General features: G+C 41.1%; 1 protein-coding gene across 2 annotated transcripts in view; it reads right to left on the reverse strand.

Annotated features, from left to right (window-relative positions):
• Window positions 1-10,786: 10,786 nt before the first annotated feature.
• PHLDB3 (pleckstrin homology like domain family B member 3) overlaps window positions 10,787-17,993 on the reverse strand; it is a 137,149-nt gene continuing 129,942 nt past the window's right edge. For both annotated transcript variants that reach the window (XM_089688863.1, XM_089688864.1), the window contains one exon: window positions 10,787-16,816. In XM_089688863.1, coding sequence (XP_089544989.1) covers window positions 16,682-16,816 — 135 coding nt within the window. In that variant the 3' untranslated portion in view covers window positions 10,787-16,681. The remainder of the gene's footprint in view (window positions 16,817-17,993) is intronic.

A 17,993-nucleotide genomic window follows, 5' to 3' on the forward strand; every position in this document is an offset into this window, starting at 1 on the left:
AGTAGAGCAGCGAGCGTTGTCACCCCGGGGCAGGAAGTGTGTTACCGACAGGATAACCAGGCAAAAGTAAAGGAAAAAAGCTGCAATATGTTATATTTTTGTTCTGGAGTTTAGGTTCAGTTTACAAGTCTTTACTCTGTACCAGGGGCGGACTGACCATTTGGAAACTTGGGCACTGCCCGAGGGCCCAGGGTCAGTAGGGGGCACCATGAGATGCCCCTGGTACCTTTTTCATAGGCTTTTTTGAGTTTGGGCAAGGACACAGGGGCCCCATGATCCCCTATTGCCCCGGGGCCCCATGAGTTGTCAGTCCGCCCCTGCTCTGTACTCAGTGTTATAAAACTGTAAGTTGTTTGTTTCCAGATTCAATAACATTCATTTCCATTGTATGATCCTACATAAATAATTAAAGCCAATTAATGTGTGACTGAGGTTACTGCATCTACAAAACAAGTGTCAATAGCAAGTCCAGGCATAGCTTGCCAATTAATAACATCAAAGCGTCTTTGGATTAATGAAGTGCAGGCAGCTTGGTGTAATTGTAAGTGGAAAACGAGTGGTTAGATGCGTTTTAGAAGATTTATGAGGAGATCAAATTTGTATAGTGGTGCTGAATATGATAAACAGGTGCTAATATCAAGCTCTTTTTTATAGTACTTTAGTGATGTTAAAAAAAAAAGAAGTCAGCGATGATTTAGTGATATACTGTAAATCTAGAATTGCAGGAAAGCACACAGCTCCAGGCTACTATAAGTATTGTGGAGAAATAGGTTTTCAAAGTTTATAAGTTTTTCTGAGAACAAAATCTTGGCACACTGTAAACAATCAACAAACACACCCACAGCTAAAGTATGCATTTGTTTTTGTTCTGCATTAGAGCCTGCAAAGCAGAACGTAGAAAACTTTTGATTGTTTTTCATATGCATGTGCGCTATACTTGTGTTTATATTAGCGCCGCCATCTACCTGACTGAGTACAGCAGTGCACAGCCATTCATATTCATGAGAAGCTGTATGCTGTTCTACGTTTCTTCTTTCTCTTTCTCCCACAGCCCCCTTCTACAGTTCCTTCTCCTCCTTCCCCCCGTTTTTCCCCACTTCACTCCCTTTCTTTGCCTTAACTCCTACTTCCCTCCCTTCTTTCTTTCCCTCTTTTTCCACTCCTCCCCTCACTCACTTCTTTGTTCCCCTCTCCTTCTTATTGCCTCCACTCATTCTTCCCTCCCCACTTCTCCCTCTCCACCTCTCCCTCCTTTTTCACATTCTCCTCCTTCTTCCTCCCATTCTAACCTCTCCACTTTTACCCCCCTTTTCCCCTCCCCCTCCTTCTTCTCCAGCCCCCTTTCATCCCTCTTCTTCTCCCGAATCTGTTCCCCTTTCCTTCTTCCTTCTCTCCTATCTTTCCTCTCCTCCCCTCCATCTTCTTTCAACCCCCTCATCCCCCCTTCTTCCTCTCATTTCTTACATTAGAGAAGAAAATTGTCGGACATAATGTATGGCAAAGATAGCAAATTTTTAAGGCACAGTGAGAGACCGCACAATCATATAAAAATACCACAATTTATTAACATAAAACAGTAAGGTAAAAAAAAAGAGTGAAATAAGATGATGATTCCTACTTAGGCTGTTTTATAGAATAGAATATAAAAGAACAGCATTTAAAAAAAAAATTTGTTATGCAAAAATGTGGATGTATCCCAATTTTTGAATCCCAATAGTATTGATTTCAACAAATCCAAAATAAATTATAATGAAACGAATTAGCAAAATAATTCATTACTATTGTGATTCGGACATTCAGATACATCTAAATCTCCACATGAAAAAAAAATTTCTATTCAATCCTATTCTGTTATATTTTATTCTGTAAAGCAGCCTAAGTAGGAATCATCATCTTATTTCACTTTTTTTTTACCTTACTGTATTTATTACAATATGTTTCCATTTTGAAGTCATTTTCAATTTCAAATTTTTTTTTAATTTGGATAAGTAATTTCATTATAATTTATTTCAGTTTCTTTGAAATTCATTACCACTGTGATTCAGAAATTCTGATACTTCCAAATCTCCATATAACAAATTTTTTTTTATTCTATTCTATTCTGTTCTATTCTATTCTATAAAGAAGCCTAAGTAGGAATCATCATCTTATTTCACTTTTTTTTACCTTACTGTATTTATTACAATATGTTTCCATTTCAAATTCATTTTCAAGTTCAAATAAATTTTTGAATTCAAATTCATGTTTTAATTTGGACAATTCGTTTCATTATAATTTATTTCAGATCCATTGAAATTCATGTATTTTTGCCAAAAAGGCTTCAAAAATGCGTGTTAAAAAAGGCACAATGCACTGTGAAATTGCACAATCCGCAAAGATGTGAACCTAGCCTAAGTCATCACAATTTTGCTGGAAAGTACCAGCTCAATGCATATTGGCACGGCTCCTTGCATTCCAACATGGGAGCATTCAGATGCAGATCATGGTCTTGCATTGCTTTCATGGGCGTCCGCAGTACTTTTTATTTACCATACTTATGCACAATGGTGTGAACTAGTCTCATTGGAAAACACCGCTTTTTACTGTCTATAGCAGGGTTTCTAAAGCAGGGTTTCATGTGTTGGGAGGTGCAGCGTGGTGCGGTGGCAGTAATTACACAAAGTCCAGAATTTATATTAACCTCAAATTTCAGCTTACAAACAGCTCAGTGGGAAGACACCCAACCAGGAAAACTCACAGCAATGTAGTACAGAGTGAGTCTTGAATGTGCCGACAGCATCTGTCTCAGAGGGCAGAATGCGGCCTGGCTTGTCTGTACCCAAATAGGAGGGTTTCAGGAAGGATGGCATGTCCCTATCTTATCTCTGTTCGTCTGGAACCTTTCCCTACCACCATTCACTTTCCCTGACAGACGGGTGACCTGTTCCTGTGATACCCACTCGCAAAATGTGCGCCAAGCCCAGGAGGCAGGGTTTGAAATAGACTGTGCCTGACCCAAGATGGCCAGCAAAGTCACATGGGTGAGCAGCATCCAACCTGATTGCTTCCTCAGAGACCCCAGAAACTATAGGGGGTATGTTCCTCTTGACTTCCTCTCTCTCTGCAGTACTACAGTGGTTGAGCGCCTGCAATGGAGAAAATGGACTGCACCTGCCTACACGTGGAAACCTAGGGTTCCTCCAGAGGTTGCTAGGGGTTTCTTGAGCAATAAGCGATTTCTATCTCTCAGATGAGTAACCACTGACACCGCTGATCTTTTTAGCTATCTATAAGGGGGGTATTCTTCCCATTTACTACAAATGTAAGGAGCTTTCTTCCCACTGACCATCCCACTAATATACTGTGAGCTGGTAATTTAATAATTTTTACCAGGGATTCCCTGGAGTAAAAAAAAATATTTTACGGGTTCCTCAGTGTTAAAAAGGTTAAAAAAGGTTGGTCAATTCATTTTAAAAAAATTAATCTGCACGCTACCGTTGCAAATGGGCCCCAACAGTGTGCAATAGTTGCATCAGAGAATGCAATGCTGTGCTGCCCTCTAGTGCCAGGTTTCCAATAAAATATAAGTTCATAAACAATCCTGTAAATTTTCACCAGCAATGCAGGAAAATTTTAACAAACTGTAGTTTCTAAGGAAAAGTTTGTTTATCTAAAGCTGTCTGCATGCATTACAATCTGATTGACCAACCTCCTTTAACAGAATACTTGCTAAATTTTAAGGTTGAACACTTCAGACATGTTACAGGTATAACTGGAGAATGGGGACTTGCGGCAAGAGACATTGGGCATGTTACAAGATAAAAGAATACATAAAAAAGAAATGAGAATGACATACAGATAAAGTAAGAAAGTGTAAAAGAAATAATTCTAAATGTTTAGCCAGAAGCCAGACTAATGAATATTTTGGCTTACAGGGACTGTGAAGGTATTGTCCTCTAGTAATGTCTTGTATCACGTCTCCAGTCTCTAACTGTCTTCAGTCTCTAGCCACATCCTGTGCCATTCACCCAGTTTTTGACCATCTTCTGTTGTATGTCCACAGTTTCCGACAGTCTCATGTAGCCTGGTGCAGGTCTACAATTTTGTTTCTGGTGTCCTTCGACAGCTCTTTGGTCTTCACCATAGTGGAGTTTGGAGTGTAACTGTTTGAGGTTGTGGACCGGTGTCTTTTATACTGATAACAAGTTCAAACAGGTGCCATTGATACAGGTAATGAGTGCAGGACAGAGGAGCCTCTTAAAGAAGAAGGTACAGGTCTGTGAGAGCCAGAAATCTTGCTTGTTTGTAGGTGACCAAATACTTATTTTCCACCATAATTTGCAAATAAATTCTTTCCAAATCAGCCAATGTGATTGTCTGGATTGTTTTTCTCATTTTGTCTCTCATAGTTGAGGTCTACCTATGATGCCAATTACAGGCCTCTCTCATCTTTTTAAGTGGGAGAACTTGCACAATTGGTGGCTGACTAAATACATGTTTGCCCCACTGTAGGTCACCTTGTATCCACAATTTTTTTTACATTTGTTGCCATCAGTTTCCAAACTTCTTGACATAAATAATTTAGCATTTTTTAATTAATGTATTGGCAAACTGGACCACTGTTAGTTGATGCGTAAAGATATCAAAGTGCCAACTGGCACACTTCCTACATGGCTGACATATGCTGCTAACTGGCATCCAGTTTAATAGGACTCACTTTGGCAGTTGGATCAACATGGTTGACTTTGTCAGTTGAGCTTGTCATTTTGATACGACTACTACACAGAGAAACCATTATCAGGCCAAGTTTCTGCTGTGCTGTCCACCCACCTTGAAGGACCAGATCTGATCTATGATGGATTTTCTATTTTGCATCCTTTGTAATTCTAATGCATATTTTCTTCCATGCCTACACATACAGTGGTTATTGTGTGCAACTTCCTTAATTTATGGAATAATAACCACATGATTAACCACAGGAACCGATCACATGAGAGGAGTATTGTATCATCATCATTTTTTTTTTAGAAGTTGTTCTGCCAAGGAGATGAATGAGGATGATCCAAGGCTGAATGCAGTCCCTGTATACATAACTGATCTCCTGTATATACAATATATGGCCAAGAAGAGTACAGTAGGTGGACACCTTACCATCACACCCAGCCCATATTGCCAAACGTATGTTGACACCTTTTCAAACTATAAAGTTTACAGTATCTTCCAGGTGCAGTTAATGGGAATTGGAATAAAAACCCATCAAATGTTGTGTAAAAATGTATGGAAGGAATGATATAAACACTGCAGAAAGAACGGATAGAGGTTAAAACAGAGCAGCGGAGAAGAGAAGGTGGAAGGGGGGGGGGGAGATCAGAGGAAAATTTAGGAGTAGAGAATGGGAAAGGAAAAGGGGTCCCATGGGGTCAGTGTCAGTTATACTATTAAATGGACAACAGAGAATTCTGAAATCATGAGCGGTTGGAACAGAGTATCAAAGGTTGTCAAATGAGGAGGAATATAGTGTGGATAGTAATAGTATAGTATAGGATTGCCTCAAAGTGTTACTAAACCCACAACAGTACAATCAGTCTGTATATGCAGTAAAGCATGCTTGCTATACTCACTGTGGAACCTAAGGGGTTAATCCTTTTCATTGTGTAAAAATGCTGTTTGATCCTGTCTTCTCTGATCCTCCCTATCTTATACTTCTACTTTTCCAATCCATCTGCTGATAGTACAGAGCTCTAGGAGTCAGTCTGCACATGCTCAGTTTGGTGTGTATTACTAGAGAGTTTTTTTTTCCTTTGGGAGGGCGCATGTGATCAGCATGGGGCAAATCAGCACTGTCAAGACAGAGGGTCAGGGATGCAGCCTCATAGGACAGTCAGAGGAGAATGAAAACTCCTCCTACAAGCTTTAACCAGCTCTGTGCTGGACACTGATAGAACTCACAAGACTGATATATACTGCTGATGAGAAAAGGTATTTAGCAGTTTCTATTTACTAAAATAGTTGCATTTCCATGTTGTGTGTACTGTGGGAGACCAGATATAGTGAACACTTTAAGGGCATTCAAGATCACTCATTCCTGCCTATTGGTCTTTCAGAGCACCCATCATAATAAGGAGCTGTAGAGGGTCCCTGGCCACAGGACTCAATTAGGCTTTTTACAGTAGCTCACCCTAAGATGAAGTTCAGAGCACATTTTATGCCCAATTCATGCAAAACGCGATGTAATTCCAAGGGGTTCACATACTTTTTCTTGCAACTGTAGGTGTTTCCAGTGAAGTGTACTGTTAATGCTACAGCATAAAAAGTTATTTTAGACTGTTCTTCCAACCTTGTGGTAATAGTTTGGTGAAGACCCTTTTCTTTTCCAGCATGACGGTGCCCCTGAGTACAAAGCCAGCTCTTTAAAGATATGGTTTGATGAGTTTGGTGTGGAGGAACTCAAGTGGCCTATATAGAGCCCTGACCTCAACCCTACTGCACAACTTTGGGATAAATAGCGCAGATTGCCAGCCAGGTCTTCTAGTCCAACATCAGTATCTGACTTCATAAAGGTTATTCTGACTGAATGGGTACAAGTTCCCACATACACACTCCAAAATCTTGTGAAGGCTGCTATAGCTGCAAGAAGAATGGGAGGACGGGTGTAGGTGGTGGTGGGGGCAGAAACTCTATTTTATTGCCCATGGTTTCAAAGTGTGATATCCCTCAATTCTGTGTAGGTGTGATGGTCAGGAGCAGGGGTGGACTGACAACTCATGGGGCCCCTGTATCCTTGCCCACACTCAAACCACACCCAAAAAAGCCTATGAAAGGTACCAGGGGCATCTCATGGGGCCCCCTTCTGACCCCGGGCCCTCGGGCAGTGCCCGAGTTCCCAAATGGTCAGTCCGCCCCTGGTCAGGAGTCTACAGATGTTTTCCCACCTAGTGTACCAATACATTGGCTATATGTACCACAGTTGCCTGCACGTGTCACTGAGCTCTCTGTGGCAATATCACTTTACCTGGATTTCTTGCACCTGTCTCACAAAGTCCCTCACCACAATTTACAAATCCCCTGGGCTCTCCTATAGTCATCTCCCAGCATTCTTTCCTCTCAAATCTGAGTGAAGGGGAAAGCACTGTCTAATGCCCTGCCACTATTATTGGTTGGCAGTTCTCAGTTGTAGATGGTGATTGCTCATGAACACCATGGACTTTGTATGTATATGAATCTCCAAATGGACATAGTAATGAATGTCAATAAATCCGAAAAAAACTTATAACGAATTAACAAATGCATTTTTTTTTTATTCTGATGATGTCACATGATACAACAGTAGTTTGGACCCATGGGGAAAAATGAATTTTGGAATTTAATCAATAATTCAGATTCCAATAATGAATGTATCCAAATTTCACTCTATTAGTTAATTCAGATGCACATGATGCCAGTCAATATTGTCCAATCAGCTCAAGCCATTTCTCTGGGTGGTTTGGATTAGCATCCAAAAATATCAAATCCTTCCAATTTGAATCTGTCCAATTCGATAATATATCAAATATATAGCAATCTTCTGGAAAAACTGCTGGAAAAGATTTTTCAAATCCACCCGGACAAATGAAGATACAAAACATATTCCAAAAAATGAAGTTCAACATAACAAATATTACCAAATGAAATTTTTAAATGAACAAATGCATTTAAAATGGAAATGTCCTGTGTGCACATGTCTACCATACACCTATTTTTCTTCCTGCATCCTTGCTGAATGCAAAAATCAAAGTCTGGGCCAGGCTCTGTAAGCATAGCACCCAACTGTGTTAAAAGGAGGGCTCAATGTCATTCAAATAAAGTGTGTATAAATACATAAACATATAATGATTGTCTTTAAAAATGATAATCAACATAATGATGAAGCAATTCCACGAAATGCATTGAGGCCTGGCCACTGACGTCACCTCTGGTCCCTGTTGCACGTCACTTCCAGTGATTTGGATTCAGCCTGTGGAAAACACGCCGGCTCACTTAGTAAGAGAGGGCGAGCTTAGTGGTTTGCATCCATGCTATGCGGTTATTCCGGTGCCTAAAGCGGCACTTTTTTAGGAAAAGTCGATCCAGGGAATATCGGATTGCCTCTCGGGGGATCAGGAAAGAATTTTTTCCCCTACAGGAGCAAATTGGATCATGCTTTGCTGGTTTTTTTTGCCTTCCTCTGGATCAACTGTGGGCATAGGATTATAACTTTTTTTTTATATGGTTGAACCAGATGGACTTTTTTCAGCCAGACTAACTATGTAACTTTTACATGTGAGTGTATTTCCACTTTTATCCTTTGCACTTTTAATAAAATATACTACATAATGAGAGAAATCTCTTTTTTCTGAGTGTGTGTATTGTCATACTACATGGTCCAAGAAAAACGAAGAGACTGGTGACGTCCGCTTCCTCCTTGATTTATTCTGGTTACATGATATGCATGAATAGATGGAAATCTGGTATGCCTTTAATCTTACGCACGTGATGGTGAATTGGCCTCGTGTGGATTTTTACACAGGGCAGATGTGATGTCACCGGAGGAACACAGAGGACCGAAAGGGGAAAGCAGTTATCACAGGCTACGCTCTGTGAGCCTCTAGCTCCTTCTACAGGCCTCAGACCTTCTCAGGCCTGTAGAAGGAGCTGGAGGCTCCAAGCACTTAGACTATGATTACTTCTATACCCTTCTGGTCCTTTATGTTCCTCTGGTGACGTCACATCCGCCCGTGTGTTCCATGCTGGTCAGCAGGGCAGCTTTCTGCTCCACTTCAGATTGCCTACCCTGGACTTCACTTCCGGCACTACCATTGGACTTTTTTCCATTGGCGGTTCGCTATGATGGAGAAGAGAGACCCCCCTTCCGGATATGCAGATATGCTTTACCTTTATTTACTCCTGTGAGTGCATTTCTATTGTTTGTCTTTAAAGTTTTTTTTACCATACTGCACTTAGTGGCGCCTCCTTCCCTCTCTCCTATGTCTAATGTCTTGAAGACCAAGGAGCTTTTCCTTCTGCCAACCAAGCTAACCCTATCTTCCTGGTACTTTTCTGGCTCTTCCACATCCATGTTTTATCAGATAATGTGTGAGATTGTACATAGTACAATTTTTGAGGTTATGTATTGAGCATTTTCAACAAAGAGTTGCCAAAGATCTGACTTTTCCCCAGTCTGGGGTTTGGAAACCTTAATATGCCAGACGCACAAGGGAGGACTGAACTAGGGTTCAGGGGGATGCTGCATTCCAGAGCCATCTTTACTGTGTCTGTATCCATCTGAGCTGCCAGCTCATACACTATGAGAAATCTTCATTGGCAGAAAATGATCTGATGGTCATAGGAAATTGACCCAAGGCATTTTTTTCATGTTTAATATGTGAGTGCAATTGATGCATTTGATTTTAGTAATTAAATTCTTTTGACAATATTACACTATCAGTTTTTTTCTTTTTATTACACTGATCGATTTGTGTGGGAAATCCTTCTGTTGGAGCATTCTTCTGAGCAGTGTGAACCACTATTGGGACGATATGTAATATCCACAAAGCCTATTTGACTCAATCACTGAGAGTCCACTATATTTGGGGAGTGCAGTATTTGTTGGTTATCACGGATGGTGTTAATACACTAAAGTTTCTGCATACAGCACTTTTCGTTAATTTTGGAGCACATTGGATTTAAGATTTTTTCATTCTTTGCATTGGGACTTTTATTTGCACATTATTTTATGTATTAATTTACTATTTTAAAAAAAAAAAATTTTGTTTAAGTTTTTTTATATATTTTTTGTGCTTTGTTTTTTATTTTTATAAATATTGTTTGATGGTTTGTCAACAAAGAGCAGCAGCATTGGTTAAGGATTTAAATATTTTTTGGTGCAGGTTTTTTGATTAATATAGGGATCAGGGAATATTTGACTCCTGGGCCAGTACTAATAAGATATGTTGGGTTGGTGGACCTTATTGGAGATACCTAATCATTCAGGCATCAGTCAGAGTGAGACTCGCAGTCAGTGTCATGAGCTCTGCATTATATAGCTACCTGCTACCTGTTCAGAACGGTTATTAAAGCATCTGGTAGGGAGAAGTCTATGGCTTCACGGTTGTAGTGTGCAGAGCCACGTAATGACATTTGTGCAACCCACTATCACCACATACAGCTGCCCATTAAGAGGCATTATTATTATACAGTATTTATAAAGCGCCAATGGTTCGCTCACCGCTGCATTAGAAGAGGAGCCTGTATTCAGTAATGCACCAGGGGTAGTGTAGAGCACCCATACCATCTGCATTCAAAGCATTCATCAGTGTGCATGAGGGTGCCTTAGACAACCCTCTGCGGACTACCATGTACAGCTGCCTTTTATGATGCATCTCTATGGCTGGCTGTATGAGGCAGCAGCAGGTCATGGGAATTTTATTACGAAGGCTTTACATGGCCCCCCGTATGGTCATTTGCATGAAGCCTTCCGTCATCGTCTTCCTTTGCAACGTTGAGATGTCAGGTGACCGAATGCTAAGAGACGCAAAGGAAACTGTTGCAGGAAAATGTGAAATGCTTTGTCACAATAATTCATTATAATAGGTATGTCTATCAATGCACCACACCATGGCACATTGTCTGTAGCCTACATAAATCTGTTTTCTACCATGAAAGAGCTAGTCGGTAGTGTTTGCAATAACAGTTCCCTGTCCTCTCCTGCCTTGAACCATATCCCACATAGTTCAGCATTTTTCTTGATTTGATTTGCCTGGTTGAAAGGAGAAATCCACCACTCTATGAGTCATACAAAGAGTTTTTTTTATTCATATATAATAAATAAAACAAAAATATATGTGGCATTTCTTACAAATGTCAGTACCTCCCTGACCCCTTCACCGAAAAAAGTCCTTCTGAATATACAAATTTTACATACTTCAGTAAAACTACAAGGTCCCGAGAACAGGAAGGCTTCCAATACGGCATTTTCACACATATAATGCATAAATATGTACAGGTTTCTAGAGTAGTTGGATCAATATACAAGGTGACAAATAAAAATAAAAACAAAAACAACTGACCATAACAACCAATGGAATTGCATGTTCAAATTATTCTCTTATGGGTTGGGGAATGAAATCTGAACCCTGACTGGTTTCTGTATTTTTTATGGATTGTCAAAAATACTGGTTGATTGTCCGCCATGCCAAACCTCGGTCTTCAATCTTGTACAAGTATGCAGCAAGTGAATTCAGAACTCACTTCACTAAACTGCACATCTGTACCAGATCCAAGACTGTTCGGAATTCCAGGGATCCACGTGACAACCAAGCATCTGGCATTTTCAGAAGTACTTCAGTTATTACCACTGACAGATTTGTTAGAATGTATGTGCCTAATGGTCTGTTAAATACTGGTAACAAAATGGAGACATTCAGTGATCAACCTAGGAGGTGTAAGCCTCCTTAGCTGTGGCCATTGACATCACCAATGTATGATATTCAGTATATGTAGTGCTTCAGGAGAGAATGGCTAGAGACTCTCAAAGGGCTACATTTGTGATTGGGGCCACCTTGCAGAAGACAGAAATTAGGAACAAGCTACTTGAGACTGTTCGAGATCTCAGCCATTATAACCTATTTGCAAACCAGGGATCCAAATCCCACTACTGATTACTGTTCTCCAAGGGCCACTCAACCCTTTACCAAACCAGTGATCCTACTCCCAAGTCTGACTGCTAGTGTCCAAAGGCCCTGGTGCTAAAGCTTGGGCACCATGAGACTACTGGAAAATGAATGCTGCATGTGACCTGAACACCTAGTAACATTTTATTAAATACACCCAAAGTGTAGGCCATCTATATACAGGTGCATCTCAGTAAATTCAAATATTATTAAAAAGCTCATTTATTTCAGTAATTCAATTCAAAAAGTTAAAACTCGTATATTCATTACACACAGTGATATATGTCAAGCATTTCTTTCTTTTAATTTTGATGATTATGGCTTACAGCTAGTGAAAACCAATCCGTACCTCAGAAAATCAGAATATTGTGAAACAGTTTAATATTGTAGACTCATGGGGGTTTATTCACTAAAGCGGATTCCCTCAGAATCTCGTGCACTTCTGCATGGAAACCAATCGGCTTACAGGTTTTATTGCTAAAGCTTAATTGACCAAGCTGAGGTTAGAAGCTGACTGGTTACAATGCACAGGCGCACGAGATTCTGAATGAACCAGCTTTAGTAATCTCCCCTATGGTGTCACACTTTAATCAGCCAATTAACTCAAAACACCTGTAAAGGTTTCCTGAGCCTTTAAATGGTCTCTCAGTCTGGTTCAGTAGGTTACACAATCAAGGGGAAGACTGCTGCAGGGATGTTTGATTCCTATCGCCCGATGCCCAGGACATGTAGTTCTGGGTGCCGGGCAAGTAGTTTTTTTCCTCCTTTAGCCCTGCTGCGGGCAAGCAGCAGGGCTCACCTGTCAGGTGAAGCAATCGGCGGAAGCACTGCCGCCAATTGCTTTCACACAGTGCCAGCCTCTCCGAGTTCCGTGCATGAGGTTTCCCGGGCTCCACTTGCCCATCTGCGGGCCCGGCTTGCCATCAGCTAGAGAGTAGGGAGAAGAGCGGACAAGTCTGATATCCTCCCCTTCTTGTGCTGACCCGGAAGTGAGGTTACAATGTCACTTCCAGGTCCCCATTGAGAGATTAATGCAATCCCCAGGAGTTAATGTAATATGGTGCGATGTGCACCACATTACATTTTGTGGAGCAGAGAGGAGACATACAGGGTCTCAAAGAGAATCTGTCACCAAAAATCATCACATTGGGGACCTTGTCCCCTATGTGATTAAAAAAAAAAATGAAAATATTTTCTTTTTTTTTTAATTGTAAAAAATGAAAGTTATACTCAAGCACATACCATCCCCCCCCGAAAAAAAACTGAGGCCCCCACACATGTACAAACGCAAAAGCACACGCTGAGGCGCCTACACTTGAAACGGTCGATTGCGATATACAGGTCACATGTCACCACGCACGCCAGAATGAGAGCAATAATTCTAGCACCAGACCTCCTCCGTAACACTAAACTGGAGACCTATAAGGAGCTTTAAAAGTGTCGACCTATAGAAAATATAGGGTACTGAAATTCATCGCCATTTCACGAGTACGCACAAATTTAAGGTTTTACAAGTTGGATATCTATTTACTCGCTGCAACCTCATCTTTTATATTTTACAAAAAATAGGGTAATTTATTGCTTTTTTGTGTCCTAAAATTAACATACTTGTATTTCTTACTAAAATGTTGTGGTAAAATCATGCGACATAAAAAAATTGGAACTACCACTATTTTATTCTATTCTCTGGTGTCTCTGCTTTCAGAAAATAGATCATGTTTGGGAGTTTTGTGTAATCTTCAGGCCTAAAATTATTTTTTAAACATGTGCAAAAAACGCAAAAACAGCTCTGGCAGTGAAAGGGATAAAGTATAAGCCCTGACCCACGCTTTCCTGATGAGCACCCAATCGGTGCTCATTACACTGCAAAGTCTCTCCCCTCCCTGCTAGTCCCCGGGTGCAGTTCTGGAGAGAGGCAGGGAGGGAAGGAGGAGGCATGTGGCCTGGTACAGTTCAGGAGGGGGGGGGGTTTGCTGCCCCCCCCTTTCCAGACCTGCCGGGCCTGCTCGGAAAAGGGTCTGGTATGGATTTAGAGGGGACCCCCACGCCATTTTTTTGTTTACATTTTGGTGTGGGGGGGTTCCCCTCAAAATCCATACTAGACCCGAAGGACTTGGTATAGATGGGACTTTCTTTTAATTGCCGGCATTTCTTTTTACATTTAGCTGTCAGTGGGGAACCCTGCTGACAGTTGAAACAAAGAATATGTTGAGTAGCTGTGTGGTACCTTACCACATACTCAGATGCGGTGAGATACCACTTAGTGAATTGTCCCCTCTGTTCAAAGTAAGTGGTCAAACGTTTCTTATGTTCGAATGTTCTACCGCAAACCGAACAGGGAGGTGTTCAGCCCATCACTAGCTGTAAGCCATAATCTTCAAAATTAAAAGAAAGAAATGCATCACTCTATGTGTAATAAATCTATATAATATATGAATTTCACTTTTTGAATTGAATTACTGAAATAAATTAACTTTTTGATGATATTCTAATTTTATGAGATGCACCTGTAATCGTTGGCTCATGGGAAGTAGCCAACGTGATTGGTTGCTAAACGTTACATGCTGGTTATTGCACTGTTTTATGAATGTATTTGTGTGAGGATATAGTGGTCATTTAAGGAACCTAATCAGCATCCATGGCAAGCATCTGGACCATGAGATTGTATGGATAGAGGCCGAACATTTTCCACAGTAATTTGAACCCTGATGTATGCAAGGTGCCTCTATGTTATTCATCTTCCACATCTGAGCAAGTTCAAAGTGGTTTATTAAATATCACACAGACGTGCAATACTCACTATCAATAAAATGTCAGCTTTAAGAACAATGGTGTAGGAATGCTGATTGGTTGTCATAAATCAACAACAATATGACCCAAGAGACACTTCTTAAATGCACTTTCTCATTTCCATGACCAGTGTCCAGTTTGCACTGTTATTGAAAAAAAAATGTCTTTTACCCTTGAAACAATTGCCATTACCAATTCTGAATAGCCAAAATCCAAAGACAAAAGGTTCCATTTTCTTCGGCTGGGGCACCAAGAATCCATTATGAAAGTATCTCAAAGTGCTCTCTCACTTTAATAAAGAGAATTACCAGCAGGTATAAAGTGCAAATACCAGAACATACCTGGCAGCAGCTTCCATTACCCCCTGCTATAGCCACATGTGGGGTCTTCTGAAATGCCAAAGCACTTTCAGAAGACATTTCCAGGCTGCAATAAAGTCTGTGAGGTTAACGGGACAGGCTGTCATAGTGGTGGGTCGATAGGCATGTAAAGGCAGCGGGAGTGAACATCAACTGTGGCTGTTCAGAAAGAATGGCATTTGGGTAAATTAAAAGGGGACTGATGTTCAGGCATCCCTGGCTGCCTGCACGTTATACCTGTTAGCTGGTATTATTTAAAATGCCCTCAAAAGCGAAGTTCACCTTTGCCAGAAATAGCCTATGCAGTCAAGGAGCCGCAATAGATTTTTCAAAATTGTGCACCTATGTAAAATGCTCATTAATTTTAGAATCATACTTGTAGGCCATCTTGGCCCCTCATAAGCTTAGCCAAAAAGTTAGCAATCCCCATGTCCTGACTGTTTGCTAGGATGTGAAAACTGTTGTATGCTCAGTGTCAGCATTACAGGAGCAAAAACCAACCACTATCACGTCCTAGCAACAAGACAGTTTGTGGGGGCTGCTAACTGGGAGTTTTTTGGCCTGGCTTCCAGGTGGCCCACAGGGTATGGCAACAAAGATAATGAACATTTAACAAAGCTGCTGTTTTTTAATACCTACTGGAGCCCCTTGACTGCATAGGCTTTTTCTGAAAAAGATGAACTCACTCTTAAAACTCTCACTCATTTAGCAAATTTAGGCTGTGGCTGTGGGCAACGTCATTAAATTTTCACAGAGCCACATTAAAATGTGAGAACTGTCAGCCTCTGAAGTCAAAGAAGCTTTTGTTAATTGCAACAATTTTGAATATTAAAGCAAAATGGCTTCAGCAGCAGCAGACAATGGAGGGCTACCTGGTTTGGAGGCCTAAGATGACAACCTTAGCTTCAAAACCCTTAAATCCCAAATAAGGTCCATACTGAAGAACACAAGAATAGGCTCCACAAGAACCACAACGTTTGATGTTTATCCACTCATGTCAGCCAGTCATCAGATAGTTGTAGTGTTTGCAAACACAAGAACAAAAAACCTATACATGCTGAACTCTAGTACAACATTGGCTTTGTTTATTCCATCTCGATTGAGTTATATATTGCATTATCCTTTGATTCCGCCTTCATGTGGCACATCCTTGCCATTACTGTTCAAATTTGTTCAAATCCTCTGGATGGAAGGTCCCCAAGTTCACTAGACTGATTGCTACTTTTTTGCTACATGGTCATGGTTATCCAACAGATACATTAGATGGGACAAGGCAGACGTTTTGAGCTTTTGTGATGTCACTGTTTCTTTAGGGAGAGTTTTGTCTAAATTGACATGACATGCCAACTTAAAAAATGGCGGCTCCCAAGCTGTATATGTGGCTCATAAAATTTAACCCATCCATATGTTAGAAAAAAAAATGTACATAATATCACAGACATTAGAAGATATGCTTAACTCATAGCTCAGCATTAGTGGTAATTCGCAAGGTCCATCAACATTCCAACCAATGGTGGAAGACATTGCTAGTTAGGCCTTAGACATGGCCAAGGCTACAAGGCTCTTTGGTATAGTCATTCCTGAGGTGAGAACCATGGTGTGTTGCAAAGAATTGTCCTGTTTGGATATACAAGGGTCAAAAAATGTTTTTCACCAGGGAATGTCTACTAAAATTTCACAGATTTTCTGTCACGGGTTTTAGAAAATGTTCTTTCTTCATTTTTCTTCCCTTTTGTCAGTCACATTTCTCACACAAGTTCCTTCTTTTCACAAGTCCGTCTGTGTTTCATGCTTTTGTGTTCCTCTATTTTTTTTCCCAGGCTCCTTCACTCTTCCCCAAACATTTGGCATCGATCACAAAAGGTCTCAGTAGCGGTGGTTCTCCTCAGCTGCCGTCACCATGACATCCATCCAGATTCTCATGGCTTCCGGAGTTGGTGCAACCATGCAGAAGAGGCGTTCGAAAGTCTTCAGACAAAATGTCAGTTTAGGGTGTGGACTCTGGGGGATGAAAAATAACAGTTTTATTTCATGTAGGAACATTGAATTCCATATATCAGTTCGCTGTCTCAAACACCACACTCAAGACACATTCACACCAGCCTGTGCAAGCTGTGTTGACATGCATTAAAAATTTAATGTGTTTTGGGCGATGTGGTGCCATTAATTCTCTACAGAATCCAAACACACCTTGCCCATGGATGTGCATGCACCATTTCTGGTAGTTTGCAGCAACTTCTGTTTACATTGGCACATGTTGCCCACTGCTGCACAAGGGTGCCATTTAAAATGAATGGTGCCACATGGCAACATCACTTGTAACATGTGTCACAAGAAAGCATTTTTCCAACTACCTTCTAACTGGTTTTATCAAGGGTTCCATAAAACATGGAAATTATTCCAAGGGTTCCACTGGAATAAAAAGATTGAGAAAGACTTGGTGTCAGGGCCTGGACTTGAACCTGGGACTTCTACTGTGTCAGGCAGTAACTCTGCTCACTGAGCTACCTGGGATGCTGGACAACTCTTTGCCTCATCTATTGGATAATCCTGCCTTGTGCCTTGTTTGCTCTTGAACCTTGAACTCCTTGCTCCTCCCATGAACTTCCTATATAAGCCATGTCCTTGGACTTCCTCCTTGCCAGATTATTGTGCCTTTCCAGCCAATATCCTGCTACTGTTCCTGCTGCTGTCTACATCTCCGCTACTGACCTTTGGCTTGTTCCTGACCACGATTGATCTGCTACCATTTGTGACCGACCCTTGGCTTGTGACCGACTCTGCTTTCGTCTGATCCCTAACCTGTTGATCCGCTATTGGTTCCCAGTCTGCTCATTCCCTGGTGGGGTGATCCTGAGATCTGCGACCTGGTATTAACACGCAGCCCAATCCATCTCCACCATTAGGAGCTCTGGTGAATACCGGTTAATACTTAGACCCCGCACCTCAGGTGAGCCTGCGTCATTCCCAGGGGGATCCGCTGGTGTACCTATCCTGCTGGTTCCAGGTAAGCCTTTTACTGCTATAGCAACTGGTCTCTGAACCTGACCTTACACCGTGACACTTGGTTAGCCCCTCTGACAAGTTTTTCTTACTGTCCGCATGCCCCCTGGGAAGATTCACTCCTCTATTTTTACTAGTGACCTTTGTCTCAGAGAAAGAAAGTAAAGGGAAATCT

The sequence above is a fragment of the Staurois parvus genome, unplaced genomic scaffold (genome assembly GCF_062004578.1).
Source record: "Staurois parvus isolate SC_StPar_1 unplaced genomic scaffold, SC_StPar_1.0 ptg000457l, whole genome shotgun sequence".
Lineage (NCBI taxonomy): Eukaryota > Metazoa > Chordata > Amphibia > Anura > Ranidae > Staurois > Staurois parvus.